The sequence below is a fragment of the Osmerus mordax genome, chromosome 10 (genome assembly GCF_038355195.1).
Source record: "Osmerus mordax isolate fOsmMor3 chromosome 10, fOsmMor3.pri, whole genome shotgun sequence".
Taxonomy (NCBI): Eukaryota; Metazoa; Chordata; class Actinopteri; order Osmeriformes; family Osmeridae; genus Osmerus; species Osmerus mordax.
In genome coordinates, this window is record NC_090059.1 from 8,940,704 (window position 1) to 8,967,850 (window position 27,147).

Below are 27,147 nucleotides of genomic sequence, written 5' to 3' on the forward strand. Positions count from 1 at the left end.
TTGGCAACAGGAAAAGGAATGTAGGGAGTGAGGACTGAGAGAGGAATGATAAGCAGAGTGAGGGTTGTCTCAACATAATATCTGTAATGGAAGAATTCAAGTGGCACTGTGTAGATCTGAATAGTCAACATTTGGTTTCAATACAATTTATTTAGTTTGTACAACTTAAGAATTAACAGACTACTCTGGACCCGTCATAGCAAAAGACATGCAGATGTAACCTACAGGTCGTTCGAGAGAGTGGTGGAGAACAACCATAAAGCCCTACCTTATATAAACTTAAAACAAATGGTTAATGGAACACAAACAGGACACAGGACACAATCTCCTTGGCCAAAAGGTCAGCTCCCTTTAGGCCACAGGAACTCAAGAATCCCCCAACCTTCATGCCTCTGGCTTCTTAGTTAGGCATCATAAATACCTTAAGACCAACTGCTAAACCCATCCTACAGAGCATACATCCTACATTCACTGTCTATAACAAAGAAACTTATAGATCACTGCTTATAAAACACATACATTGTAACGATATTCCTATAAGTCCTAAAATTCCACCACATATCCTAACCGTAAGATGACCCAAGATTTACAGTGTATATGCAAAGTTAAGGTTAGGGTTAGTCCTGTAGTTTTGTGCTACCGCAGTTGATTATTGAACTGTTTAAAATAACAAATATGGACAATCAAAGAGGTGACAAAATCAACCACTCAGAGACAACAAAGAACTAGAGGCACCAGAATACAGAAGAATATAGGATCTGAGTTGTAAAGGCGGGTTGTCAGACTGGATACAGGTTATTTTAATAATTCAACCCTAACCCAGATGTGAACCCTTAACCTTACCTAACCTTTCCTAACCTTACCTAACCTTATGTAACCTCAACCATGATCTAATGAAGCACATACAGACATTTGTATAACTACATTTGTTTTTAATACTACCACTTTATTTCTACGATTTATATTCATAACACAGGCTTGCCTCATAGTGGCATTTCCACCCCATTTGATGTAGAAGTTGAAAATCAGTGTATATGCCATGTCCAGAAGGCTGACATTTTGTCCAGATATACAGCTCTGGAAAAAGTTAGACTACCTTGCACCTTCTTTCCTTTCCAATAAAGCAAACTTTGTGAGGAGCAGAAGGGTTCAACTTGCAGTGGCTCTTTTAAATTGAACCCTTCTGTTCTTCACTCTAAATGTTCCTTCTAAATGTTTTTGGAAAGGAAAGAAAAAGATACAGTATTCTCTTAATTTTTCCCAGAGCTGTCATATCAAAAGAATTGCCAGTGTCCAGAAGGCTGACATTTTGTCCAGATATAGTATCAAATGAATGGCCAGGAGGTCTGCTTGTTTGTACGAAAAAATAGAAAAATAAAAGAATACAGTGATTAAAGAATAAACGAACGCATGTATAAAGTGTTTGTACATTTTATGTAACATGTATGTATAGTTTGTTGCCTTTTATACATTGTATAAATAGTTTGTATAAGCTCATTTGTATTGACTGTTTGACATGTCACTATAGTGATGTTACTAGACACATTTGAGCAAATGTTATATTCATCCATAATGTCCTGGCATTTGTCTTTGTGTTAGTTAAAAAGTCATAAATGAGGAGGCATGAGAATTCTGTGCTCTAGGGTGGGAGGAAATTCTTTGTTTTGAGATAGAAATAATACTGAGGGGGTGGAGTTAAAAAATGGGTGAGGGGCTGTGGCAGTACTGGGGAGAGAGTCTAACAAGAGGTTTGGATTACAACCCTGACTCCTGTCTCTTTCTCTGTATCACGCAGACACACATACCCACACATCTGCTGTCAATTTGAACATAACGTTTACTCTGAATAACCTCTCCTAGATTATGCAACATCAAGACTAACACTTGGATTTGGAGTTTGGACTACTTCTTCAATAGCTAGACTCTCGGAAACCACAGTGGGTTTAACGTTTGTTGCTGCACAGGGATTTGAGGTAGGCTTCAACAAATCTCAAACTTGAACAGATTACAATACTATTAACGTGTTTGCTTTTCTATTCACAAAAACGAAATGGTTGAATGGATCTATTTAGCATGAAAACATTTGTTTATTATGCATGAATGTGAGAATTTGGGAATTGTGTTGGTTTACAGCGCTCTTGTAAGAGCGCTGTAAACAAAGAGGAAATATTAACAACATGTATTGGTTACTTGGAAAGCCTGCTTTTAACATAATTATCGAAATGTTGTCCTGTATTTACATGAAATCATTGCAACTGGCAGTGGTAGTTAAAAGTCTGTGTTCTCACACTGAGGACATGCATGAGAGCATTCTCTATGCTCTATAGATCAGTTTCTGTTATGTTTTTTTTGGAGATGACCCTTGTCTCATTCATTCCTCTGAACTTTGAGATTAAATAAGACAAAATTGCAGCAATGAATAACCCACATTTTGTGTGTAGATTAAATGATTAGAATTTAGGTGGGAAGTCTTCTAATGCAAGCATAAAACGTTCCTCTTTAACTGAAAGGTGAAATGTAACACTAGAAATATGCCTTGTGTTAGTTTCATGTTTTCTAATAGAAGTGAGAACTATTATTTCCAACAAGTGAAGTTTAGAATTTCCGTACTAACTGACATGTATGTCATTTCTCTAGAGTTTGAATATGAGGTATCTTCCTCTAACCTGTGTGGTCCTGGCTGTGACCTTTGCTCTTCTGGGAGGTCCTGGAGCTCATGGAGGTGAGATACTGGTCTTCCCTGTCGAGGGTAGCCACTGGGTCAACATGAAACTGCTGATTGAGGGGCTTCACGCCAGGGGTCACAATGTCACAGTGATCCGCACATCCACTAGCTGGTACATCAATGAGGATTCAACACATTATAGTTCCATCACCATTACCATGCCAGAAGCAATGAGCATTGAGAAGCAAGACTTCTTTGTGACCTTCCTGGTTAAGATGTTAGAGATCCAGAAGGAAGGAGCATCAGTGACAGCGTTCTTATCTTTCTACTCTGAGATGTTGACTGGATTGTCAAAGTTGCACGAGGAAGCTAGCCAGTTGGTGGTGCAGATGTTTGAAAACAAAGATCTGATGCAGAGTCTTCGGGATACCCAGTATGATGTGGTACTTCTGGACCCTGGTTTACCCGTCGGGGTAATAGTAGCCCATGAGCTCAAGCTGCCCACTGTCTTTAATGTGAGGTGGATCACTAGTGGGGAGGGACATTTTGTGGTGGCCCCCTCACCAGTATCCTACGTGCCGACCTCGGGATGTGCAGTCCCAGATAAAATGACTTTCAGCCAGAGGGCTAAGAACATGTTCCACTACTTCCTCAACATGTACATTGATAGTTTTGTGGTTAGTCCTCATTATGATAGGCTGGTGGAGAAGTACTTTGAGCCTGGAACTAACTTCTACCATCTTCTGCAAGGCACAGACATCTGGCTCATGAGGATGGACTTTGTCTTTGAGTTTCCCAGACCTACAATGCCTAACATAGTGTACATCGGTGGCTTTCAGTGCAAGGACTCCAAGCCTCTACCAAAGGAACTTGAGGAGTTTGTGCAGAGCTCAGGTGAGCATGGGGTTGTCTTAATGTCCCTGGGAACACTAGTTAAAGGCTTGCCTTTGGAAATAACCAATGAGATTGCTGCAGCTTTTGCCCAGCTTCCTCAGAAGGTCGTATGGAGACATCAAGGTGAGCGACCAACGACATTAGGTAACAACACCATGTTAATGAAGTGGATTCCCCAAAACGACCTTCTGGGCCACCCAAAGGTCAAGGTCTTTGTGGCCCACGGTGGAACCAATGGGGTCTATGAATCCATGTATCATGGAGTACCAATTGTAGGCTTGCCACTTCTGTTTGACCAGTTTGAAAATCTCTTAAGAATGGAGACACGGGGTGCTGCTAAGGTGCTAGAAGTCACTAAGCTCACTAGCCAGAACTTTCTAGAAGCTATTCAAGATGTCCTACATGACCCTTCCTACAAGAACAACATGATGCGTCTTTCTAGTCTTCATCGGGATAAACCTATGCATCCTTTAGACACTGCCCTCTATTGGATTGAATATGTCATAAAGCACAAAGGAGCTGCCCACTTGCGTACAGAGTCCTATAAGATGCCTTGGTACTCATATCATTCCCTTGATGTGATCAGTTTCCTACTGGCTATTTTGTTTCTGTTGGCAACCATTACAGTGGGATCTATCCGCTTTTTTTGTTTCAAATTATGCAGGAAACAGAAAACTAAAAAAGATTAAGAGTAGGTTCTTATTTAACACTACTAAATCGTCCTCATGTGGTAGATTCTTTGTTAATATGTTTTTAATGGGTCATGAGACAATTTAGTTGGATAGTTCTCACTTTCACATTAAGCACACTTGACTTTGAATTCATAAATGCTTTGTTGCATTATTAGTGTTTCAAATATAATTGTAGTGACTGTGTTTATTAAATTAAATTAAATTTTATTAAGCTACTGTATGTCAATAATCCTCCCTCCCCATGTGTCCTCAGTTGAACCATGTTCACATGTAGTTCTCTATGGTTTTTTATTAGCTAATACAGTAAAAGACACCAGGAACTCTGAACTAAACAATGACTGGATCACTGCCATGGCTGTGAGGTTAAATAAAATACAATTAAGCAATTATAATTATGAATTGCTCCCTGATTTGACAAGAATTGTTATACCGTAGGTCTGCTTGTTTGTAAGAAAAAATAGAAATATAAAACAATACATTAGTAAAGAATAAACTGTATGCATGTATACAGTGGATACAGTGTGTGTACACTTTATGTTGCATCATATATATTTTTATATATACAGTATATATAATGTTGCCTTTGCACATTGTAGAAACAGTCTCTGCCTATTTGTGCTGACTGTTGGACATACACTAGGGATGTTGTTAGACAAGTTCAATTTTTTTTACATTCACCAATAATGTCTTTGCATTCCATTGTGTGTGTTGAAGAGGTCTGTCATCAACCAATGATCAATTCAGAATAACTAAAGATTATAATAAATGATTGATTTATTACTTTTATACTGTTTTGAATGTTCTGATTATAATAAACAATGTTTGATCTAAACCCTGCTATATTAGCTCATGAGAACTTGACCCTTGGTCATAACCCTTGGTCATGTTCAGAAAAGAAATATGTCTATCTAAGAATTATGTTACTTGTATCACGTAAACTGTCATCTTGCTGTTTGCTGAAGCTTGCTTATGCCTGCATAGCCATAAGTTTGTTTTTTGTAAGATGCAACTAGGAAATGTCTGTGACACTAGAGAGTAACTCTAAGGTCAAAATGTTACCAAAGTGTATAATGCCATGCAACTTTGAACGAGGAAAATAGAAGGAACATCGAGGACATATCTAGGAGCCCTATCTAAAGACTAAACAATAGACTTCTTCAGTGTTCTCCAAGTTGTGAATAAGAAGGCATGAGAATTACGGTATGTGCTCTAGGATTGGAGAAAAGTCCTTGTTTTAAAATAATACTGAGGGGGTGGAGTTAAAAATGGGTGAGGGGCTGTGGCAGTACTGGGGAGAGAGTCTAACAAGAGGTTTGGATTACAACCCTGACTCCTGTCTCTTTCTCTGTATCACGCAGACACACATACCCACACATCTGCTGTCAATTTGAACATAACGTTTACTCTGAATAACCTCTCCTAGATTATGCAACATAAAGACTAACACTTGGATTTGGAGTTTGGACTCTAATTCTTCAATAGCTAGACTCTAGGAAACCACAGTCTGTTGAAAGTTTGTTGCTGCACAGGGATTTGAGGTAGGCTTCAAGAACTCTCAAAATTGAACAGATTAGAACGCTACAAACAATTGTGTTCCTTTCCTATTCATTAAATGGTTTCAATGTTGCATGAAAGTGAATGCAGCATTTGTTTTTATGTATGAATGTGAGAAGTTGGGAATGTTGTTTGGTTACAGCTCTGTCCAGAAAATGTTTCCTAAATATATGTTTTTTTTATTCATGCATTTACATGAAATTAATGCAAATGGCAGTGGTAGTTTGAAGTGTGTGTTCTCACACTGAGAGCAGACTCTATGCTTTCAAGAGTACTTTTAGTAATCTTTTTTATTGGAGATGAGCCATGATCCATGCATGTCTCTGGACTTTCAGATGAAATGACAAGGCAAAATTGCAGCAATGATTAACCTACATTTAGTGTTTAGTATAAATGATTAGAATTTTAATGGGAAGTTTTTAACTGTTCTAATCCATGCATCCAAACATTCCTCTTTAATTGAAAGATGAAGGGAACTGGAGTTTTCTAATGTCTAGAAGTTGGTTTAATTAAGTTGAATTATTTATTAAAAGTATTAAGAAAATCTGTCAGTAACAAATGTATGTGAACGATTATTGGTTTCAAATAAAGTTTATAATTTCCGTACTAATTGACATGTATATAATTTCTCTAGAGTTGGAATATGAGGTATCTTCCTCTAACCTGTGTGGTCCTGGCTGTGACCTTTGCTCTTCTGGGAGGTCCTGGAGTTCATGGAGGTGAGATACTGGTCTTCCCTGTGGATGGTAGCCACTGGATCAACATGGAATTGCTGATTAAAGTGCTTCACGCCAGGGGTCATAAGGTCACAGTGGTCCGCACATCCACTAGCTGGTACATCAATGAGGATTCACCACATTATAGTTCCATCACCATCGCCATGCCAGAACCAATGAGCATTGAGAAGGAAGATTACTTTGTGAACTTCCTGGTTAAGATGTTAGAGATCCAGAAGGAAGGAGTATCAGTGACGGCGTTCTTATCTTTCTACTCTGAGATGTTGACTGCATTGTCAAAGATGCATGAGGAAGCTAGCCAGTTGGTGGTGCAGATGTTTGAAAACAAAGATCTGATGCAGAGTCTTCGGGATACCAAGTATGATATGGTTCTTTTGGACCCTGGTATACCTATTGGTGTACTAGTAGCCCATAAGCTCAAGCTGCCCACTGTCTTTAATGTGCGGTGGATCACTAGTGGGGAGGGACATTTTGTGGTGGCCCCCTCACCAGTATCCTATGTGCCGACCACGGGATGTGCAGTCCCAGATAAAATGACTTTCAGCCAGAGGGTTAAGAACATGTTCCACTACTTCCTCAACATGTACATCGATAGTTTTGTGGTTAGTCCTCATTATGATAGGCTGGTGGAGAAGTACTTTGAGCCTGGAACTAACTTCTACCATCTTCTGCAAGGCACAGACATCTGGCTCATGAGGTTGGACTTTGTCTTTGAGTTTCCCAGACCTACAATGCCTAATATAGTGTACATCGGTGGCTTTCAGTGCAAGGACTCCAAGCCTCTACCAAAGGAACTTGAGGAGTTTGTGCAGAGCTCAGGTGAGCATGGGGTTGTCTTAATGTCCCTGGGAACACTAGTTAAAGGCTTGCCTTTGGAAATAACCAATGAGATTGCTGCAGCTTTTGCCCAGCTTCCTCAGAAGGTCATATGGAGGCATCAAGGTGAGCGACCGACAACATTAGGTAACAACACCATGTTAATGAAGTGGATTCCCCAAAACGACCTTCTGGGCCACCCAAAGGTCAAGGTCTTTGTGGCCCACGGTGGAACCAATGGGGTCTATGAATCCATGTATCATGGAGTACCAATTGTAGGCTTGCCACTTCTGTTTGACCAGTTTGAAAATCTCTTAAGAATGGAGACACGGGGTGCTGCTAAGGTGCTAGAAGTCACTAAGCTCACTAGCCAGAACTTTCTAGAAGCTATTCAAGATGTCCAACATGACCCTTCCTACAAGAACAACATGATGCGTCTTTCTAGTCTTCATCGGGATAAACCTATGCATCCTTTAGACACTGCCCTCTATTGGATTGAATATGTCATAAAGCACAAAGGAGCTGCCCACTTGCGTACAGAGTCCTATAAGATGCCTTGGTACTCATATCATTCCCTTGATGTGATCAGTTTCCTACTGGCTATTTTGTTTCTGTTGGCAACCATTACAGTGGGATCTATCCGCTTTTTTTGTTTCAAATTATGCAGGAAACAGAAAACTAAAAAAGATTAAGAATAGGTCCTTATTAGTGTTTCAAATATAAGTGTAGTGACTGTGTTTATAAAATAAAATTATATTAATAAGTCAATAATTCTCCCTCCCCATGTGTCCTCAGTTGAACCATGTTGACATGTAGTTCTCACTGTTTTTTTATGAACTTGTACAGCAAAAGATAAGATAAGGTATTGTACAACCAGCTAGAGACAACACATATTGATTATAACCTGCATTATAGTTCAATTAATTGTACAAGCTAACCCTAATGCTAGTTAAGATCGTTTTTCATAGGGAAATAAGACACATTCACTCCCTTATTTTGCATCTGGTTGGAAATATATGTTGAATTGCTATTCAGCTGTGCGACAACAGCTGGGTGATTAGAAAAGGGACACAGATGGTGCAGGGAGCGAGGGGAGAGAAAGACAAGACCCAGGGACACACCCAGGGAGACAGAAAACACGGGAGCAACAAGAACCAGGAACTCTGAACTAATACAAGTATATGAGCTTGGTATCGGGTATCGGTGCATCCCTATTTAATATACTATTATTTTAGGTTTTTATTCATAGTTTTGATGTGTTGTTGACCTTTTAGTTATTTATGATGATTTGGCAACATTTACTGTTTATTTCCCTGCTTAAACCACCTATAATTACTACCCGGTCAAATTTGACCGACAACACCACAGATGTTACTTGTAACTTGATATAGCATGTCTTCTTTAAACAGCATTAAACATCCATGTGGGCACAGTGTGTCACACATGCACACACGGATCCACGACCGCCACCCTGTCCTGTTCAATCATTGTGTAAACATGGCATTGAGTACACCAACAGGTCTCACATGACACAGTTCACACGCAACCAAAACACAGGATCAAATAAGGAAATGGTAAAGAGAGCTGGTGTGCAGTCGGAGACAGACACATTTTAGGTCGTTATGTATGCGGCATATTCCATGTAGTGGAAGGAGCTGTGCATTGAGCGGAGGAACAGCTTTTCCTAATTACATTCCTGGAGTGTGCGTTCTCCACAAAAAGTCTTCTTGTGGACTCTCTGCCATTATGCAAGTGCCTGTAGCCTTTGACAGATCGCTCACTGTAAACTACAGTGGGCTCTGTTTGGGAATACACTTCTACACATGCACACACACAGACTCATACAGTAATCATCATACAGAACACGCTTCAAAGTTGTCACTTTCAAAAGGGTGGCATTTTGACCCCATCAGACCAAGATGTCTGTCAGTCTACTGTTGTCAACAAGATTCAACAAGACATTTTCACCTGGCTATACCCAATGTTTAGATCTGTTGTGGTATTTGTGCAAATTAGTACATATCTAATTAGATTATGCACCGTTTTCTCATGTTACCAAAGAATTTCAAAAAACTTGTAATACATTTTTTGTTTGTCTTGATGTAAGTAATCAACTCAGTAATGTTCATGGTGATATCTAAAGGTTTGAATGTGTACCCTATTCATGTGAGAAAATGAATAGGTGTATGAATAGGCTATATTTGGGTCTTTTTCGAAACTTTCCCCTAATGGGATTCTTCTGGGCTTTTTTTTCCTTACTCAGGACATTTTGAGGATACAAATCAGTTGAATTTGATTCTGTTGCAATTTGTCCTACCTTTTTTCATAAAATGACTGGACTATAAACAATGACTGAGTCACTGCCTTGGCTGTGAGGTGAAATAAAATACAATTAAGAAATTATAATTATTAATTGCTCCCTGATTTGACAAGACTTGTTATACTGTAGGTCTGCTTGTTTGTAAGAACATAGAGAAATATAAAACAATACAGTAGTAAAGAATAAACTGTATGCATGTATACAGTGGATAGAGTGTGTGTACACCTTATGTTGCCTTATATATATATAATGTTGCCATTTCTACATTGTAGAAACAGTGTCTGCCTATGTGTGCTGACTGTTGGACATACACTATAGTGATGTTATTAAACAAGTTAGATTTTTTTTGTCTATTATGTTTTTACATTCCATTGTGTGTGTTGAAGAGGTCTGTCATTAACCAATGATCAATTAACAATAATTAAAGATTACAACAAATTATTACTTTATTACTTTTATATTGTGTTAAATGTTCTGGATAAAATAAACAATGTTTGATCTATACCCGGCTATATTAGCTCATGAGAACGTGACCCTTGGTCATGTTCAGAAGAGAAATATGCTTATGAATTATGTTGCTTGTATCACGTAAACTATGGAGGACCAAACCTATGGAGGACCAAACCTGCCATATTTACAAATGAATGAATGAATAAATAAATGTCCACATCCATGCATTTAGACAGAAATAAACAAATATATGTACTAATTAATGCACAATTGTCAATCAATAGTTACATATATTTTACATTTATGTATGTATTTATTTTTGTATTCTTTTATTTATTCATTTATTTATTCATTTATTTATTCATTTATTCATTCATTTATTTATTTATTTATTTATGTATTCATTTATTCATTTATTCATTCATTCATTCATTCATTGTTCCCAATATGATAATGAGAGGAGGCCAGTAGGCGTGGAAACTGACGTTCAGACATTGCAATCAATCCAGAGCCATAGATTCAATCTAGCTAACCCCTGGGACACACTGGCTGAGAAGCGCCCTGAAGCGCCACAATCTGCTACGAATGACGCGATGCTGTTCACACTAGACGCGCATTTCTCCACGCCGGTCACCAAGCCTTTCACCAAGCCTTTCACCAAGCCTTTCACCTTCTCTGAGCTTTCCTTTTATACATGTAAAGCTGACATGGTACATAAACATGGCATAGGCTACAGGCTAATTAGGCCACTTGTTGCTCCAACAACCGTCGCAACAGCATCCCATTTCCAACATAACGTGGCAATGTTTGGCTTTTGTTGCCGTAGTCTTTGTAAAATACGTGCTGTGGGGCATACAACTCCATGTAGGACTAAGCTACATTTCATCTTTGATGATTAACTTTGTGTCGTCAATCTTCACAAATTTATCTTCTGCTTGATTGGGGGCTATGACAGATTGTCTATCTCGCTCTTACACACAGGACAAAAATGTTGGTTTGACAATCAACAATAAGGATTTTTTATTTTTAAATGTTTACATTTTGAGAATTGATCGGATATCGTTTTTATCGGGGTAAACACATGGTTGGCCGGTCAGCGTAGTGAAGTTGGGTGTTAAGTGATAGCCCACAACTAACGTAGTCAATTCTTTATAACATGTTTGTTTATCCAAATATCATATGGTGAATTAAATCTTTGTTTTCAACGAGGTCGGCCAGCCTGGCCATGTAGGCTATGTTGTCCATAAAAACGATATCCGCTTCGCAGCCAGTGTGTCCCAGGCGTTAGCTAGATTGAATCTATGGCTCTGGATTGATTGCAATGTCTGAACGTCAGTTTCCACGCCTACTGGCCTCCTCTCATTATCATATTGGGAACAATGAATGAATGAATGAATGAATAAATGAATAAATGAATAAATGAATAAATGAATGTCCACATCCATGCACTTAGACAGAAATAAACGAATATATGTATTAATTAATGCACAATTGTCAATCAATAGTATAGTAAACATATATTTTACATTTATGTATGTATTTATTTATGGAAAAGCTAACGAATATCACTAAATCACTATGATTTTCTATAAATAGAGACTGCAGACCAAATGTGGTCCCTGTAGGCCCAGGTAGTCCTAGGCAGCGGGTAGTGCCATGGGCCCCAGCAGGGTGAGGCATATGTGAGGCCAGGACCTGGCAAACCTCCCCTGGAGATACCAGCTAGGTAACTAGCATAATCACCCACCCTAGGAGAAAGAATCTCCAAGGAGGATGACTCAGAGTAGCTTTTCCTGTGTGTGTTTCTCTCTATTTGTGTCAGGCACTGGCAGTGTCTTACCTGATATGAGCCGTTAGAACACCAACAGATAGGTATGTTTTCTATAATGTAAAGGGAGTCAGATGGCTGAGTGGTTATGGAATCGGGAATGCTATTAATCAGAAGGATGCCGGTTTGATTCCCGGTGGTGCAAAACAACGTTGTGTCCCTGTTCTTATTTTTCAGGGCATGTGTGTGTGTGCTTGTGGTTTTGTGTGTGTATCCATGAGACTGTCCATGAATGTGTGTGTGTGTGTGCGAGTGTGTGTAAGTATCAACTCTCAACTTTCAGCCTGTTTTCTGGCAGGTACAAGCAGAGCTGGACTGTAAACATACTTCTATTAATAGTCAGCAGAGGGTGGGACTTTGCAAAGCAGTCAGGCTGCCAGGCAGACAGGCAGGGAGACGTTTAGACAGGCATATAGGCAAACATTTAGACAGGCAGACAGGCAAACATTTAGACAGACAGACTTGTAGACAGGCAGGTTGGAGAATAGGCTTTTATTGAGCCAGACCGACAGGCAGACAGGCAGGCAGGCAGGAACACAGGCGGACTTGTATCGAGGCAGACAGACAGACAGACATTTAAACAGGCAGACAGGCTAGCAGAGAAATAGACAGACAGGCAGCACTAGAGGTTGTGAAATTAACCTCCAGTTGACAGAAGTGAGAAGACAGGCACACCAGAGACGAGGTAATCCATTGCCTGTGATCTAATCATTATTTGTGTTGGTTATCCACTAATTTTGGTCCAGTGATGTAGAATCCAGCATCAAACTTCAAGATTACAGAGATCCAGAATTCAGAAATTTAGAGTTCCAGAACTAAGAATTCAGAATTCCATAATCCAGAGATCCAGCGTCCATGGCAGAGAAGGCAGACCAGAGAGGTCTCGGTGAGGAGCCTGGGCATGTTGACCCAGAGGAGCAGAGTGGGCCCCAGCCTGGGCATGTTGACCCAGGGGAGCAGAGTGGGCCCCAGCCTGGACATGCTGACCCAGGGGAGCAGAGTGGGCCCCAGCCTGGACATGCTGACCCAGAGGAGCAGAGTGGGCCCCAGCCTGGGCATGTTGACCCAGAGGAGCAGAGTGGGCCCCAGCCTGGGCATGTTGACCCAGGGGAGCAGAGTGGGCCCCAGCCTGGACATGCTGACCCAGGGGAGCAGAGTGGGCCCCAGCCTGGACATGCTGACCCAGGGGAGCAGAGTGGGCCCCAGCCTGGACATGCTGACCCAGGGGAGCAGAGTGGGCCCCAGCCTGGACATGCTGACCCAGGGGAGCAGAGTGGGCCCCAGCCTGGGCATGTTGACCCAGGGGAGCAGATTGGGCCCGAGCCTGGGCTGGATCCCCAGGAGCAGGGGATGGAGGTGTCGGAGTCCGTGTGCCCGGGCTGCCAGGCGGCAGGGGCCCTGGTTCTCCCCTGCGGACACCGTCTCTGCCAGGTCTGCGTGGAGCTGTGTCAGAGAGAGCTGGGAGGCCAGGGAGGCTGCACCGTGTGCTACGGACGCAACCTGCTGGACTGTGTCCTCAACCGCCTGCTGGACTCCTTGTTCCAGGGGCAGTCCCGAAGGCCGGGGAGGGGCGGGGGGCCCGGGGAGGCTGGGGGGCAGTGTCCAGAGCACGGGGAGATGTTCAGCATGTTCTGCATGGAGGAGGAGGAGCTGGTGTGCTCAGAGTGTCAGAGGGAGGAACACGAGGAGCACGAATGCTGCTCTGTAGAGGAGGCGGCACTTGACTGCAAGGTAAGACAGTGGATGGATGGATGAAAAGAAAGACGGATGGATGGATGAGCGAAAGGATCAGTCTTGACCTCTCAATCCTGTCTCTCATGCTCCTCTCATCTCCTCTCCTGTCATCTCCTCTCCTTACATCCCATCATCTCCTCTCATCTCCTCTCCTTACATCCTCTCATCTCATCTCTCCTTACATCCCATCATCTCATCTCTCCTTACATTCCATCATCTCCTCTCATCTCCTTTCCTTACATCCCATCATCTCCTCTCCTTACATCCCCTCATCTCCTCTCATCTCCTCTCCTTACATCCCCTCATCTCCTCTCATCTCCTCTCCTGTCATCCCCTCTCCTCTCTTCTTTTTTTCTCAGAGGGAGCTGCGGTCATCTCTCAGGCCTCTCCAGAGCAAGCTGGATTCGCTGAACACTGCCCTGCACACCAGCCAGGCCATAGCCCAGCATATCAAGGTACTACCCAGCTAACAAAAATCAAGTTCCAGGACATGACGTGTATGTTATTTTAGTCTCCACAAAGTCATGGTTACGTACCTGTGGTGTCAGCTGGTGAAAGTTACGCCCCAAGTCTATTCAGGACATAGATATGTGGGGGCCTCTGAATGTCCTAATGTCGTCCTTTTAGTAATGTTATAAACGTTGCCTGAACGTACACACGTTTAGATCCCCTATTGGTTCTGTAAGTAACGTTATGAGGATGACCTCAAATAAAATGTCATGATGTACAAGAAACGTACCTAACACATTTGTAACGTTCCTTAAGGTCTTACAGAGTGTACTGAATGTCACAGCCTGTTTGGGACGTTATGGGTCAGTTACGTTTCTTAATAGCTGAGTAAACACACACTAGCAAGACCATAGCCCAGTACCTCAAGGCATGGATCACACAACACCTTCCATTTGCTGAAAACAAGATGGCTTCCCAAAACACACCTGGCGGTTAGGCACACAGAGGCAGTTTCGATCGCCTAGGATACTGTGCCACTCCCCCTTGTCTCCACGCCCACCTGTAGAACCAATCAGAGCATGCGGAGCGCGTGGTGGGGGAGGAGTTTGAGAAGCTGCACCATTTCCTCAGAGACGAAGAGGCGGCTTTGATGTCTTCGATAAAAGAGGAGGAGGAAGAGAAGAGCCGGAAGATGAAGGAGAGGATGGAGAGAATCATGGATGACATCGCGTGTCTTACAGACGCCATCAGGGTGACAGAGGAGGCCATGGCTGTTGAAGATGTGATCTTCTTAAAGGTACAGTCCCACCCTTTTAAAGGGACAGTGGTCCCCCTTTTAAAGGGATAGTACCCTACCTTCACAGGTACAATGACCTCTCCCATGTTATCGGGAGAGATATGCTAACCAGACAGGGGTTAGCAGTCTACCTGTAATGATACCCTGCAACTGTCTATTATGTTCTTTTCCTTACAGAATTTCAAGAAGACTTCTGAGAGGTGGGTGTGTCATTCAGGCCAATCTCTGGGTTATTCTGTATGTAAACCTAGTCATACTCAGCTAGTTGGAGATAAAACCTGTCTGTGTACAGTCATTTTCAGTACTACTTTCAACCCGACATGTCAGCTAGGCTATCTATGATTCTTAACCCACGGTGTGTGAACTAAAGCTGGCCGTACTAACCCTGTGTGCACTAGGACCCAGCTGAGCGTGGAGGAACCAGAGGTGGTGTCTGGGTCTCTGCTGGACCTGGCCCAGCACCTGGGCTACATCCGGTACCATGCCTGGGAGAACATGCAGAACCTGGTGCACTACAGTAAGTGCAGGCCCAGCGATGAACGATTACGTCAACGCCACTTGTTTGTTTACTTTTTATTTGATTTTATAGACATCTGTTGTCATTTCTCCTAGTATTGGTTGTTTGTTTATTCATTCTTGTTTTATTCTTTCTTTCTGACAAACCATGTCTGCTTTCTTTGTCTCTATCCCTCACTCTGCTTCTCCCTCTCTACACTCTGTCACCCTCCTCTCTTTCCCTCGCTCCTCCTTCTCCATCCCTCCCTCACTCCCTCTCTGTCAATGCCCCAGCGCCGGTGACTCTGGACCCGAACACAGCCGACGCATGCCTGAGCGTGTCCGACAACCTGATCAGCGTGCGCTACAGTGAGGAGGAGGAGGAGGGGCGCCATCTCCCAGACAACCGCGAGAGATTCCGCTACCACGAGTGCGTCCTGGGCTCCGAGGCCTACAGCTCTGGCTCCCACAAGTGGGAGGTGGAGGTGGGGGAGAACAGCTGCTGGGCCCTGGGTGTGGCCCAGGACAACTTCCCCAGGAAGGAGCGGTTACCCCCAGACCCAGAGAAGGGCCTGTGGGTGGTCTGCTTCACCGGGGGGCAGTACCGGGCCTGCAGCCCTACTGGCGCCCCCCTCACCCTGAAGAGGAAGACCCAGAGAGTCAGGGTGCATCTGGACTGGGAACGGGCCAGGCTCACCTTCTCGGACGCCAGCGATAACTCCATCATCTACTCGTTCAAACACAGGTTCACCAGGAGGGTGTTCCCTTACCTGTCCACCAGCTGCAGACGACACCCTCTGACCATCTCTGCTGGGAGGGTGTCCGTCTCGGCAGAGTAGCAGACAGGGTGCCTGGGAGAAATGTGGAAAGATACCAAGGACAGTAGAAAAACCCAACGGTATTATATGTGACTTTGGATAAAAGTGTCTGCTAAATGAATCCATTATTATTATAAATGCATTTGTCATTTGCATTTAGCAGACGCTTTCATCCAATTTGTTTCCATTAATCTGTGTCTTATAGTGATGTTTCATGTGTATAGATGTCCTGTAAACATGTAGGCATGTGGTATCTCTACAAGCTAGCTCTGCCTTAGTAACAGACAACATGCACTAGAATTCAAACGAGCAAGCCGGTGGGGCTGAGATATATTTATACAGATCTGGGAAAGTTTTATTTGTTGATAAGTTCATGTCATGACTGTCAGCCAATCAGATTTGAGGTCAGAGCTACTCGTTTGCTGTGTACATAATAGTTTAAAGTCATGAAGATATTTTCCTTTAGTGAATCAATTGTGATTTTGTATGTCTAATGTTTCAAACACTGTATTTCATGTACCGCTATAAATAAATGTGCAGTCCCATTGAAATGCACTTTTCTGACTGTCATTCTGGTCAACGATTTGTCCATCTGCACCAGACTGCATTTAGCACATGGCCTTCCCCAGGGAACTAGATACCCTTCCTCTTTTCCCCCTCCCTCCCTCCCTCCCTCCCTCTAGATCCATGGAATGTTGGCACGCAAACGTGTTTTTAACCTTTCAATAACAGCCCTTCCAGCAACCCCTACCCCCCCCCCCCCCCCCCCCCCCCACTGCTATCAATCCCTGTGGGACCAACAATATCCTCCACCTAGCCCCTCCCTCTGCTAGGAGGAAACTAGACTAGCAGCGTTTCAAAACACTGCAGGCCCCAAAAGTTGAGCAACACCATTCAGTTTTGTTATTACTAAACGTCAATAAAGACAAGGAACTTATTTCCCCTCAAACTTTATTCAGGACATGCTCTTCATGATGCTTTCGGGACACAATTAAATATTTACAATGTTACACTGAGACAATAGAAAAAGACAGTTACTGGACCATTTTGTCTCAGGTGATAACTATAGACACACTCAAACAGGGTTCCACTAACAACACTGCAGGAGAACTGTACACTACTAATGCTGTTGGTTTCTGGGCTACAAAATAATGGCCGTTTTCTGAACCGGTAAAAGTACAAAGTACAAACATGAAAATGTTATCAAATGATATCCTTACAAACTAGACAGACAGCTTGTTAAAAAAAGTGTTAGAACCACTGTGGTCCACTGTGGTTACTAGGTAGAGGGGGTGGGGTTGGATAGAACGTGAGGGTTCTGAGCACCAGAGATTGGGTGTTTAAGACACACAGTGTGGGGAAAAAGCCGATGACTCGGACTAAGAACTAGGATTAGGGTCAAGGCCCAGGATCGGGACTAAGACCAGAACACTGTTTTAGGCCTCTCTAGTATTTCTACAGACATGTTGGAGCATTGATGAAACTCTTCTTCTGACTGACACGACAACGGCAAGGTTACAGCACTAGCATATGACGCCTCTGTCTCTCTCCAGGTTAACGTTTCTATGGTAACAGGAAGGTACATACACATGTGGCAATGACATAAGTCCTTTAAGTATGAGGTTATCAAGTATGGTTGTTCTTCGTACTACCTAATGAGAACATTCATGGAGGGGAGGCAGAGGGGGAGGGGCAGCCTAAGTGCCAGAAGAATGGGAAAGAGGGAGAGGAAGTGAGAGAGAAAGTGAGGGAGAGACAGATTAAGAGAGAAAGTGAAAGAGACAGATTGAGAGAGAAAGTGGAAGAGAGACAGTGAGAGAAGAGAACAGAAGAGGATAGAGAGAGAGAGAGGGAGAAAGAGTCAGGAAGCAGTACTACTACAGTGTGAGAGGCATTCAGAGGTCTTAAAGACGACCCTCCTATCTCCTGCTCATCGTCACCACCAGGTAACTGAAGCTGGACACAAGATGACCAGAGGACGAGGGGACTCTGGAGGTTGAAGCTGCATGCAATGTACATCAAGCAGTTATATGGAGGTCGAACAGCTCTATGGAGATCTACTATAGCTGTTGAATGGTCTTAGGATGGACTCAATGGATCTAGTGGATGGATCTATTGTTTTGCAATGAGATCTGGTTGGACTTGGGTTCTGCGTACAATAGGTGTAGGTATTGTTATAGTAATGTTTCCATCACTTGCCGGAAAAGTACCATATTTGTATTTATTTTTTAATGTTTTCAACCTGTTGGAATGTACAGTTTTAGAGTGTAACTGGGATTTTTTGCATTTCTTTGAGGACGGTTTAGGAAGCCAAGTGTGAAGGGCTGTTTCTGCTTCGCCTCCCTCATGTTCACCACTCACGACAGGGACGTGATGTTGGACCGGCCACCAGGGGGAGCTACGATGCGCTGGGTGGAGCGCCGTGGGATGTGGTCGTCTATCTGAGTTCCTGGAGATGAGAAGAAGAGGAGGAGTCAAAGAGTTAGGCCAGGAAATTGGAGCTGGATGAAAAAGTTAAAGTCACGGCAAAGGTTATGGACAGATTTGGAGCTATGGTCAGAGACAGAATGAGAGTAGGTTAGGCTCAGAACTAGGGTCATGGCTCATCTATGAAGAGCGTATATAAACTAAAATTACATACTAAAAATACATATTTTCATAATATTATATACACACTATTTTATAAGCAAAAATGCTTTAATAAATTATGAAATTAATAAACTACAGAACATTTTCACTTTTATACACACAAATACAGAAGACAAAAAATTATTAATATTCAAGACAATATTCACTTCATATGGGAATGATCAATGCCCATCATATGGTGCCTAAGAATTTTGCACAGATATTTAGTTCATAAACACTCCAAGCCATTCAGAATCAGCAGCTCTTACCAGATAGAGTGAACCCTGACTGGTGCAGGTTCCTGTTGGGGCCAGTGGGGACCTTCCCTGGGACCTGGGGCCCCCTAGTGGTGGGGGTGGGCGGCACCGACTTGGTCATGCTGATGACATCGTGGACCGGGCCATCGTAGTTACCGCGGGGAACACCGCGGGCATCAGCCATCTGTCAGAGAGACACAGGGCATCAGGTCAGAGTGGAGGAGACTCGCAGTGAGGTTCAGGGTCATGGGTCAAGAGAGAGGAGCAAGGTTCAGGGTCAAGTTCAGAGGTAGAATGTATGGGTTTTGGGGTAAGGGTCAAGTTCAACAAGAGTCAGACTTAGAGATCAGGAATGAGGATTTAGGGGTTAAGGTTAGAAGTCAGTGAAAGGGTCAACTTCAGAGAAGGAGTCATGGTGAGGGGTCAGGGGTTGAAGGTCGTACCTTGCTACGGGCTTTGATCCTCTTGTAAACGTAGTCGGGGAAGGCCTTACTGGGGACGAAGCGTCCATAGCCCTCAGTGACGTTCAGCTTTCCACCTTCCAGAACAATCCGGCCCCCACTGATGACAACCACGGGCACCCCCCGACACTCCATTCCCTCAAAGATATTCATCTCCACCGTCTGCTCAATACACACACACAACACGAAACACTTTTGTAATCATTTTCTTTGAGTCATGATAACATTGATTCACCTTCATCTGAAAAGCAGGTTAAACAAAGCAGGTTGTTCAGCTAACCAAGTGCTAGCTACTGCTTGCTAAAACAACATGGAAGTAAAGCTAAAATGGTTACTAAGAAGAGAAAAAAAAGCTATAATAACCAGGTTGTTCTGCTAGGCTAACCAGACACTAACCAGGTTGTGGGTGGTGGCAGAGAAGGTCCTGGACTCCTTGGTGTTCCAGATGACGATGTCGGCATCAGAGCCCACAGCAATGCGTCCCTTCCGGGGGTACAGGTTGAAGAGCTTGGCGGCGTTGGTGCTCGTCACTGCCACAAACTCGTTCTCATCCATTTTACCTGTTGCCTGGATAGGAAACACATGTCACTACTAGCAATTTGTACATGTCTACTGACTTGTGAGTACTGAGTGATACAACTGTATGTGTGTGTGTTTTGGTGTGCGTGCGCGTGTCTGCCGGCATACCACAGCCTTGTCCCAGACCACAGACAGTCTCTCCTCGATGCCGTTGGTTCCCTCCGGGATGAGGGTGAAGTTGTCCTTGCCTACGGCCTTCTGGGCCGTGGAGAAGGTGCTGTGGGCGCTCGCCGTCACCTGGAGGTCACCGCTAGCAACCAGCAGACACACAGGAAGTGTTATCAGTCATGTCATGGTTACAGACTGACATCACAAGGACACAGCCTCAGGGCTGGTCCACCATGTGCTCGTGGAAGGTTAGGGTGAAATTAGAAAGTTGAGAAAGTAGTTCTCAAACTGTGGAAAGGAAAGTTTGCATTGACAGAGGCTCGGATTAGACTGTAAATGGAGGGGACATGATGATTCGTTTCCATTCTCAAAGAAGGGCTGGATGTAAAAAGTTAAAGAAACACAGGTTTATGGGTAGATGCTAGGGTTATAGGTTAGTGTTAGAATTGTAGATTAGGGTTAGTGTTGTAGGTTATGGGAAATGGGTTGTGGGTCAAGGGTAAGGGTATGGCTCAGAGTTTTAGGTTAGGGTTGTGGGTTATGAACAACAGACTGTGGGTTGTGGAGTTTCTTACCAGGAGAGGAGGGAATTGAGGTATTCTGGGGTGCTGGGGTCAGTACTGAGGGGCGGGGACATAACAAAGGCAGCAGCTTTGGCCCAGTTCTTAGACCAATAGTGAGAACCGTCTGTTGCAAGACTGGCTGTGATTGGCTCCCCATAGACAACCATTCCTGGAAATAAGGCAAGGGGAGCAGACCTTCTCATTACTCCAAATCCTTCTCAAACAAAGTTATACTCAAATGCTCATTTCCATAGCAAATGAAATACACGAGATCAAAACTAAAAGTTATAATTTGGTGATTAGGTATTCTAAGAACTTCACACATTGACACCTCAAGGTGGATTATGGGTAATAAACAGCCGAGCAGTCTCACCCTTCTTCCTGGCCTTGGCGATGACATCAGCAGCACTCTTGCTCATCACCTTGGTGACGTAGAGAGGGCAGTTGGCCTGCTTGGCAATGGTGATGGCACGATACACAGCCTCTGTCTCCACCTAGTGGATATCAGCATCATCAGAGCGTCAGGATCAGTTAGAGGCAAAGTAAAGCACTCAAGGGTCAGGGGTGGCCAGGGTGTTCTTACCTCTTCTGGGTGAGACAGAGAGTGTCCCTCGGGCCCAGTAATACCCAGCTCCAGAAGTTTCTTTTGCTCCTATGTGGAGAGAGAGAGAGAGAGAGAGAGAGAGAGAGAGAGAGAGAGAGAGAGAGAGAGAGAGAGAGAGAGAGAGAGAGAGAGAGAGAGAGAGAGAGAAAATGGGTTAGAGGAAAGACTGTAGAGAGTCTTTTGTATCCAGACAGCAGCTAGTGTGTTGGGGTCAAGGGTGAGATAATAGGGGAGCTTGATCCCCACCTCATCAACGATGTCTCCGTTCTCCGCGTGGACCTGAGCGATGGCACCAAGATCACGCATGACGCTGAACATCTCATACATCTGCAACAGTGAGGACAGGTCATTCTGCTGAACATATCATCCATCTTTCCTTTCTTTATAGTCCTCTGTACAGCATCCTTGGGCGTGTGACTATGGTGCCGTTTAAATATGAAATATTATTGTTATTCCATCTGCAACAGTGAGGACGATTGTCCTCTGCTGTTTATCACATGGTACGTTACTGTCGTATCATACAGAGGTCTATGTTGTGTTTGCTGAACCTGCCTGGGAGTCGGAGCTCTGGTATTTGTCCTTGTACGTCATGAAGACCAGGAAGGAATTGACGCCTGCAACAGATCATGGTTCCGAGGTTACGGTTGGTTTACGGAGGTTATGTTTTTCACTGAAATGTATTATTTGATGCATGCACTTCTTCAAGGTCTCAAAACCGTCCCTCCTAAAAAGGTGGGTCCTTAAAATCCTTGCTAGTCATCAATGTTATTGCTGCAGGGTGTGTTCCTAAAGCTCTGTTTACTGCTATAACATGCTACAACCCTGCTATTGCTGGTCGTGATAGTAGAGATAGATCAATTAGAGTGAGAAAGCGAGGGAAAGAGGAACACACTGGGAGAAAGATAGATAGGGCAAGAGAAAGGACAATAAAGAGAAAAAGAGAGTGTAAGAAAGAGACAGTGGGAGGCAGGGAGAGAAAGAGAGAGAGTGGCAGAGAGAAAGAGAGCGAGGGAGGCAGGGAGTGAAAGGGAGAGTGGCAGAGAGAAAGAGAGCGAGGGAGGCAGGGTAGAGGGAGAGATGAGGGCCAGGGTGCAGAGACGCCGGCCCATGTTGTGCTGGGTAGCCTGTCTCTGTAGATTAGAGAGACTGAGCTTCATTTTAGTGTGGCCCAGAGATGTCCCTTCAGCCTCACTCACCCTCGTTACACACAGGGAAGCCTGCGTCTACACACACACAGGCACACCCACACACACAGGCACACACACAGGCGTACCAACATGCACACACACACAGGCATACCCACATGCACACACACACAGGCATACACACATATACACACACACACCTTGGTCCTTGACCAAACTCTCCAACTCCTCAAACATCCCCTCGTGCCAGCGTGTGATATCCATGTGCAGGGAGTAGTCGCAGCACGACCTCTTGTCAGCGATATCCCTACACTGGTCGTAGGCCACCAGCAGGCTGGAGCCTGGCTCAGGCTGCACGTGATCGACTAGAGGACAGGAGAGAGGAGAGGACACAATCCGGTCAAGCACACTAATGATCGAGTTAGTACATTGATGCGAACTCGGTCGAACCACCGGTCAAGCAACCCCAAAGCTCAAGTACACTATGGTCACCCACACAGTCCTAGAACACCCATAAGGTTGGATGCTGGGACGAGGCTGATGGCTAGGTTTTATCACAAGGTCAGGGCTCTGTAGGGTCTTACGGATCATGGTGGTGCCTCCGGCCAGGGCTGCCTTGGTGCCGTGGTAGAAGTCGTCCGCGGGGCTCATGCCCAGGTGTGGAGCCTGCAGTCTGGTGTTGGCATCGATGCCACCAGGGATGACGATGTGTCCGTAGGCATCGACCGTCTTCACGCCCCCAGGGACAATCAGGTTCTCTCCTATCTGCCTGTGGAACCACCGCTGTGTTACAGTCTGTAGTAATTGCTGTCTTATATTTTATTAGAGCTGCCGTATTTGTGTCTATTGCAACTACTGTTATAGAGTCTATTACAACTGCTGTATTAAAGTATATTGCAACTGTTGTATTATAGTATATTACAACTCATGTATAGTATATTAAAACTGACATATTAGAGTCTATTACAACTGTTGTATTAGAGTCTATTACAACAGCTGTATTCTTGTATGTATGCGAAGGTAAACACCAGGTGTAGCGTGATTGGAGAGTGAAACAAGGGCGACGCCTACTTGATGACACCGTCCTCCACATAGATGTCAGCGTAGAAGGACTGGTCGTCGTTGACGATCTTGCCTCCTTTAATGATGAGGCGATCGTTCTGGAGACAGAGGGGGGGGCGAGGGGGGGGACAGAGTTGGACTGAGTTAGGAAGGGTGGAGCAGGGGAGAGGAGAGGCTGTTGTCATGGAGATCGACAGCTAGGCTGATCCCCTTGGTGGCGAGTGATTCCTGGGCGGGGGGGGAGGGAGTGTCCGTATGAGGTCACATGATCATGAAGATGTGTAGTGTTAATAAAGAGACACACTGCAAAGACAAGAGGCTGTTGACGATGCAGTAAAACACCCGTTTGCTCCATCAGAGGAGTATAGGCTCTCTCCTGGACTCGCTGCGGACAGCGCAAGATGCTGAGTCCTTAAAAGGCCGTGGTCCTGCGGCAGGGCTGTGCTGTGGTTCCTGAGGCCATGCTGAGAGGATGAGAGGATGATGGGTTAAGATGCGAGGAGGAGCGACAGACGCCCACGGAAGAGGGAGAACAGGAGGAATGTGGTCGGACAGTTTTTGGAAGCTGGGGGGGGGGGTGGGTGGGTGATGTGATGGGCTACAGGGGGGGCTCTAAAGCATGGGTGAAGCTTAGCTTAGCTCTGTCTGCACACTGTGCAACAGCAGGATTTCTGGGGGTTTGCTCACTTTGTAACAAAGTATTCTGGAGAACAATTTTAAGTGGACATGTCTGGATTTGAAATTCAACGATTTAAAACGTCCAGAGATTCATTAAATTACATTGCACATCATTATAGTTCTTTCATTGGTTAAAGATGGGGTTAGGCCTTTTCATCAACGTAGGTCGGATGTGGTTTCGGTAGTGCACGGTAATAGGCCTATATACCCCGGTCCTACGAACAAAGAGAGAATTATTCCGGGAGAGAAGAAAGTGGGTCACCCGGGTAGATGAGCGGGGCAGGCCACTGTGCCAAATTGAGCGGAAGGGAATCGGTTCACGAGCCTCACCGTGATAACTACGCCCAGTCCCCGGGCAAGACACTACTGTACTCCGCTTGGCTGGACCGGCGCGTCTGCGAGACTAGCCAAGCCCTTAATAGCCGGCACGGCCCCGTGCTGCCTGTCTAGGCCACGAGATACTCAGACGCTGGAGGAGTAGCGCTGTGTGTGCTGCTGTCTCTGCGTCGCTCAGACTCAATAGAGGCGTGTCATTGTAATAGCCTCCGACTACAGTTTGCACTATGTTAGACTAGCATATATGCTAAAAGAGGTTTTAAAAAAAAAAGCATTCCATTCAAATGACTATGACTGACGAGCCGCTGAACGAACAATGCTCTTTTAGGAGTGCCGCCATGATCAGTTGCAATAGCCTATTCGATATAGGGACAAAAGATTCCGCCAGAGATGTTTGATAATTCACTCCATTTGCACTACCACTGAAACCTCTAAATCATACATGAGCTGTTGCACGGTTACCTACCGACAATCGAGGGATGCTTTTCTTGCCTTGGAAAGACATGCCGGCCGGTGCGCGGAACCTGTGATTTCCAACGTTAGAGCCACGAGATTGAATGGCTACCCGGTATCGCGTGTGCACTGCTGGTGGTGGGATTTACGGCTAACGTCAAACGTCTCTCACAGTATTGCGAACTCAGCTCGAGAGCAACAGACAACGTTACCGTATTCTCCGTTTATTTTGGATGCGCTGTGCCACCAGTCCTCGCGCTTACTGAGCCCCCTCCCTCCCGTTGTGTCTCCCCGCTGACCATCTGCCTCATTAATATTCTACATGAGTCCCGGGGGCGAGGCGGGACCGACTCAAAAGGCTGGGCTCTCAACACTGATTTGATAGTAGCCCGCACCATCCACGCCGGAGGGAGACTCAGCCGTATTGTTTGGACTCTAGAGGGTGAATACACTCTTTAATCCTCTTCTTTGTTGTCAAAGCTTCAGCCTCGGGTGTTAAAATAAATCAATAACATTCAATATGAGTTTATTCCCCCAAAACGTCATTATCTGACGGGCTGTAAATGTCTACTTTATTAGAATATACAAAGTTTTAATAAAAAAATGAAAACACAATCTTTCATCATATGCAATTTACCTCTCGCTTGCCATTGTGGGTGCGGTTGTGTCCAGTGGGATAAACGATGGTCTGGCCCCGGGAACACGAGCCGGCGTCGAACCGGGATGCTCGACTCGGTTTCTCGCTGACTGACGAGAAGTTGCTCACGCTGCTGGTGTCGCTGAAAGTGTCCGAGTGGCACCTGTCCTCCTGGCGAGTCCGGACATGCCGTCTCTGGGTGTTTGGGCTGAACGACTCGAAATTTAATGTTTTGTTCTCGTAGGCGCCCTCCACGTTACAGAACATTCCACCGAACTTGACTCTGGGCTTTGGACTATCGGTCCCCAGTTTGGACAGCAAAGAACCCTCGTCATCATCACGGGGCATCAGTCTCCTCTCTGCCATCGCCAGACGTTCTTCTTTTAGAGGACAGTGAGAAATGTAGAAATGTATAAAAAAATACCCTAAATCGAACCTAAGAAGCACTATCGTACCCTCAGACTGAGTTAATCTCCGTGGTGGCAGCTCTCCAAACCAAGTCGACCTCGGTCTTCAGTCGAGGACAGTTCTGTGAACGGGAGCTGTCCAGTGGGGCGTGGTGCTGAAACCTTCACATGACTTCGCAAAGGGAGAGGGACCGGAGAGAGACAGGGGCCCGGGGGCTGGCTGGGTGCACGTTGGCATGAAATGTGCTTCCTTCAGTCACTATCACAAGATTGAACTACCCCACCCCCACCCTGACAGTAGGTCTTCACTCCTGACTAGACTGGTGCGATTTGTGCCCATTTCACTGGTGAAACTTTCACTTTTCTCTAGTGGGAAATCCTCAGAAAGGCTTTGTGTATAGATTTAGTGTATAAAACCTTAGATGTGTAGGATGTAGGGTACATTGTAGTGTAGTAGCATGTAGTTCCCTAGTATGTAGGGTACATTGTAGTGTAGTAGCATGCAGTGCCCTAGGATGTAGGGTACATTGTTGTGTAGTAGCATGTAGGGCCCTAGGATGTAGGGTACATTGTCGTGTAGTAGCATGTAGGGCCCTAGGATGTAGGGTACATTGTCGTGTAGTAGCATTTAGTGCCCTAGGAAGTATAATCTATCTAACCCTCCCCAACCCTTCTGAAGTATACACTTTGGCTGGGTTCCAAACTGGTACTTCCAACAAGTAAACAAAGAGACAGGCTGACATGTCTGGCTGGCGAAAACATCCCGTCACACCCACCACATCCTCACCCAGCAGTGCAGGCCTGTCTCCAGGGCCTGGATCTGGACACGGCCACAAGCAACCAGCCTTCCACAAACCAGGCGTGTTCACATGCACCCATGAACACACATCATATCTATTTCCAACGTGTCACGCATGACCGGCGCGCGCTGCGCTAACACACTTCGCCCTCCGGCGGCCGGCACAAAAAGCACAAGGCGA

At 44.7% G+C, this 27,147-nt stretch overlaps 3 protein-coding genes and 1 pseudogene across 5 annotated transcripts; 3 read left to right on the forward strand and 1 right to left on the reverse strand.

Annotated features, from left to right (window-relative positions):
• The first annotated feature begins 1,748 nt into the window (after nucleotides 1-1,748).
• Nucleotides 1,749-4,995, forward strand: LOC136950366 (UDP-glucuronosyltransferase 2A3 pseudogene; annotated as a pseudogene).
• Nucleotides 4,996-6,448: 1,453 nt separating this feature from the next.
• LOC136950114 (UDP-glucuronosyltransferase 2B20-like) lies at nucleotides 6,449-8,050 on the forward strand. Its single transcript, XM_067244218.1, has one exon. It carries the CDS (start codon nucleotides 6,449-6,451, stop codon nucleotides 8,048-8,050), a length of 1,602 nt encoding a protein of 533 aa, XP_067100319.1.
• A 4,308-nt stretch (nucleotides 8,051-12,358) lies between these two features.
• Nucleotides 12,359-16,819, forward strand: LOC136950504 (E3 ubiquitin-protein ligase TRIM35). Its single transcript, XM_067244884.1, has 6 exons — nucleotides 12,359-13,687; nucleotides 14,050-14,145; nucleotides 14,706-14,936; nucleotides 15,114-15,136; nucleotides 15,335-15,453; nucleotides 15,726-16,819. Exons 1-6 carry the CDS (start codon nucleotides 12,812-12,814, stop codon nucleotides 16,268-16,270), a joined length of 1,890 nt encoding a protein of 629 aa, XP_067100985.1. The 5' UTR covers nucleotides 12,359-12,811; the 3' UTR covers nucleotides 16,271-16,819.
• Nucleotides 16,820-17,198: 379 nt separating this feature from the next.
• Nucleotides 17,199-26,126, reverse strand: dpysl4 (dihydropyrimidinase like 4). 3 transcript variants are annotated; one of them, XM_067244215.1, is made up of 15 exons: nucleotides 25,947-26,108; nucleotides 25,761-25,862; nucleotides 23,666-23,754; nucleotides 23,179-23,363; nucleotides 22,795-22,959; nucleotides 22,002-22,063; nucleotides 21,696-21,776; nucleotides 21,429-21,497; nucleotides 21,219-21,339; nucleotides 20,858-21,014; nucleotides 20,283-20,424; nucleotides 19,992-20,162; nucleotides 19,578-19,757; nucleotides 19,147-19,318; nucleotides 17,199-18,698 (listed from the first exon to the last, which is right to left on the reverse strand). In XM_067244215.1, exons 1-15 carry the CDS (start codon nucleotides 26,106-26,108, stop codon nucleotides 18,607-18,609), a joined length of 1,950 nt encoding a protein of 649 aa, XP_067100316.1. In that variant the 3' UTR covers nucleotides 17,199-18,606. The 3 variants fall into 3 exon arrangements, with proteins under 3 accessions (XP_067100316.1, XP_067100315.1, XP_067100317.1); XM_067244214.1 differs by having other exon boundaries at nucleotides 25,761-26,126; XM_067244216.1 differs by lacking the exons at nucleotides 25,761-25,862; nucleotides 25,947-26,108 and adding an exon at nucleotides 25,137-25,175.
• Between the last annotated feature and the right edge of the window lie 1,021 nt (nucleotides 26,127-27,147).

Coding starts and splice junctions, on each gene's coding strand:
- dpysl4 (XM_067244214.1), bottom strand. CDS start 26,126: ATGGCAGAGAGGAGACTGATGCCCCGTGATGATGACGAGGGTTCTTTG. Junction 22,064..22,794: donor GAGTTTGGTCAAGGACCAAG/GTGTGTGTGTGT, acceptor GATCTGTTGCAG/GCGTCAATTCCTTCCTGGTC. Junction 20,163..20,282: donor TGGTCTGGGACAAGGCTGTG/GTATGCCGGCAG, acceptor TTTCCTATCCAG/GCAACAGGTAAAATGGATGA.
- LOC136950114 (XM_067244218.1), top strand. CDS start 6,449: ATGAGGTATCTTCCTCTAACCTGTGTGGTCCTGGCTGTGACCTTTGCT.
- LOC136950504 (XM_067244884.1), top strand. CDS start 12,812: ATGGCAGAGAAGGCAGACCAGAGAGGTCTCGGTGAGGAGCCTGGGCAT. Junction 15,137..15,334: donor TTCAAGAAGACTTCTGAGAG/GTGGGTGTGTCA, acceptor TGTGTGCACTAG/GACCCAGCTGAGCGTGGAGG. Junction 15,454..15,725: donor GCAGAACCTGGTGCACTACA/GTAAGTGCAGGC, acceptor TCAATGCCCCAG/CGCCGGTGACTCTGGACCCG.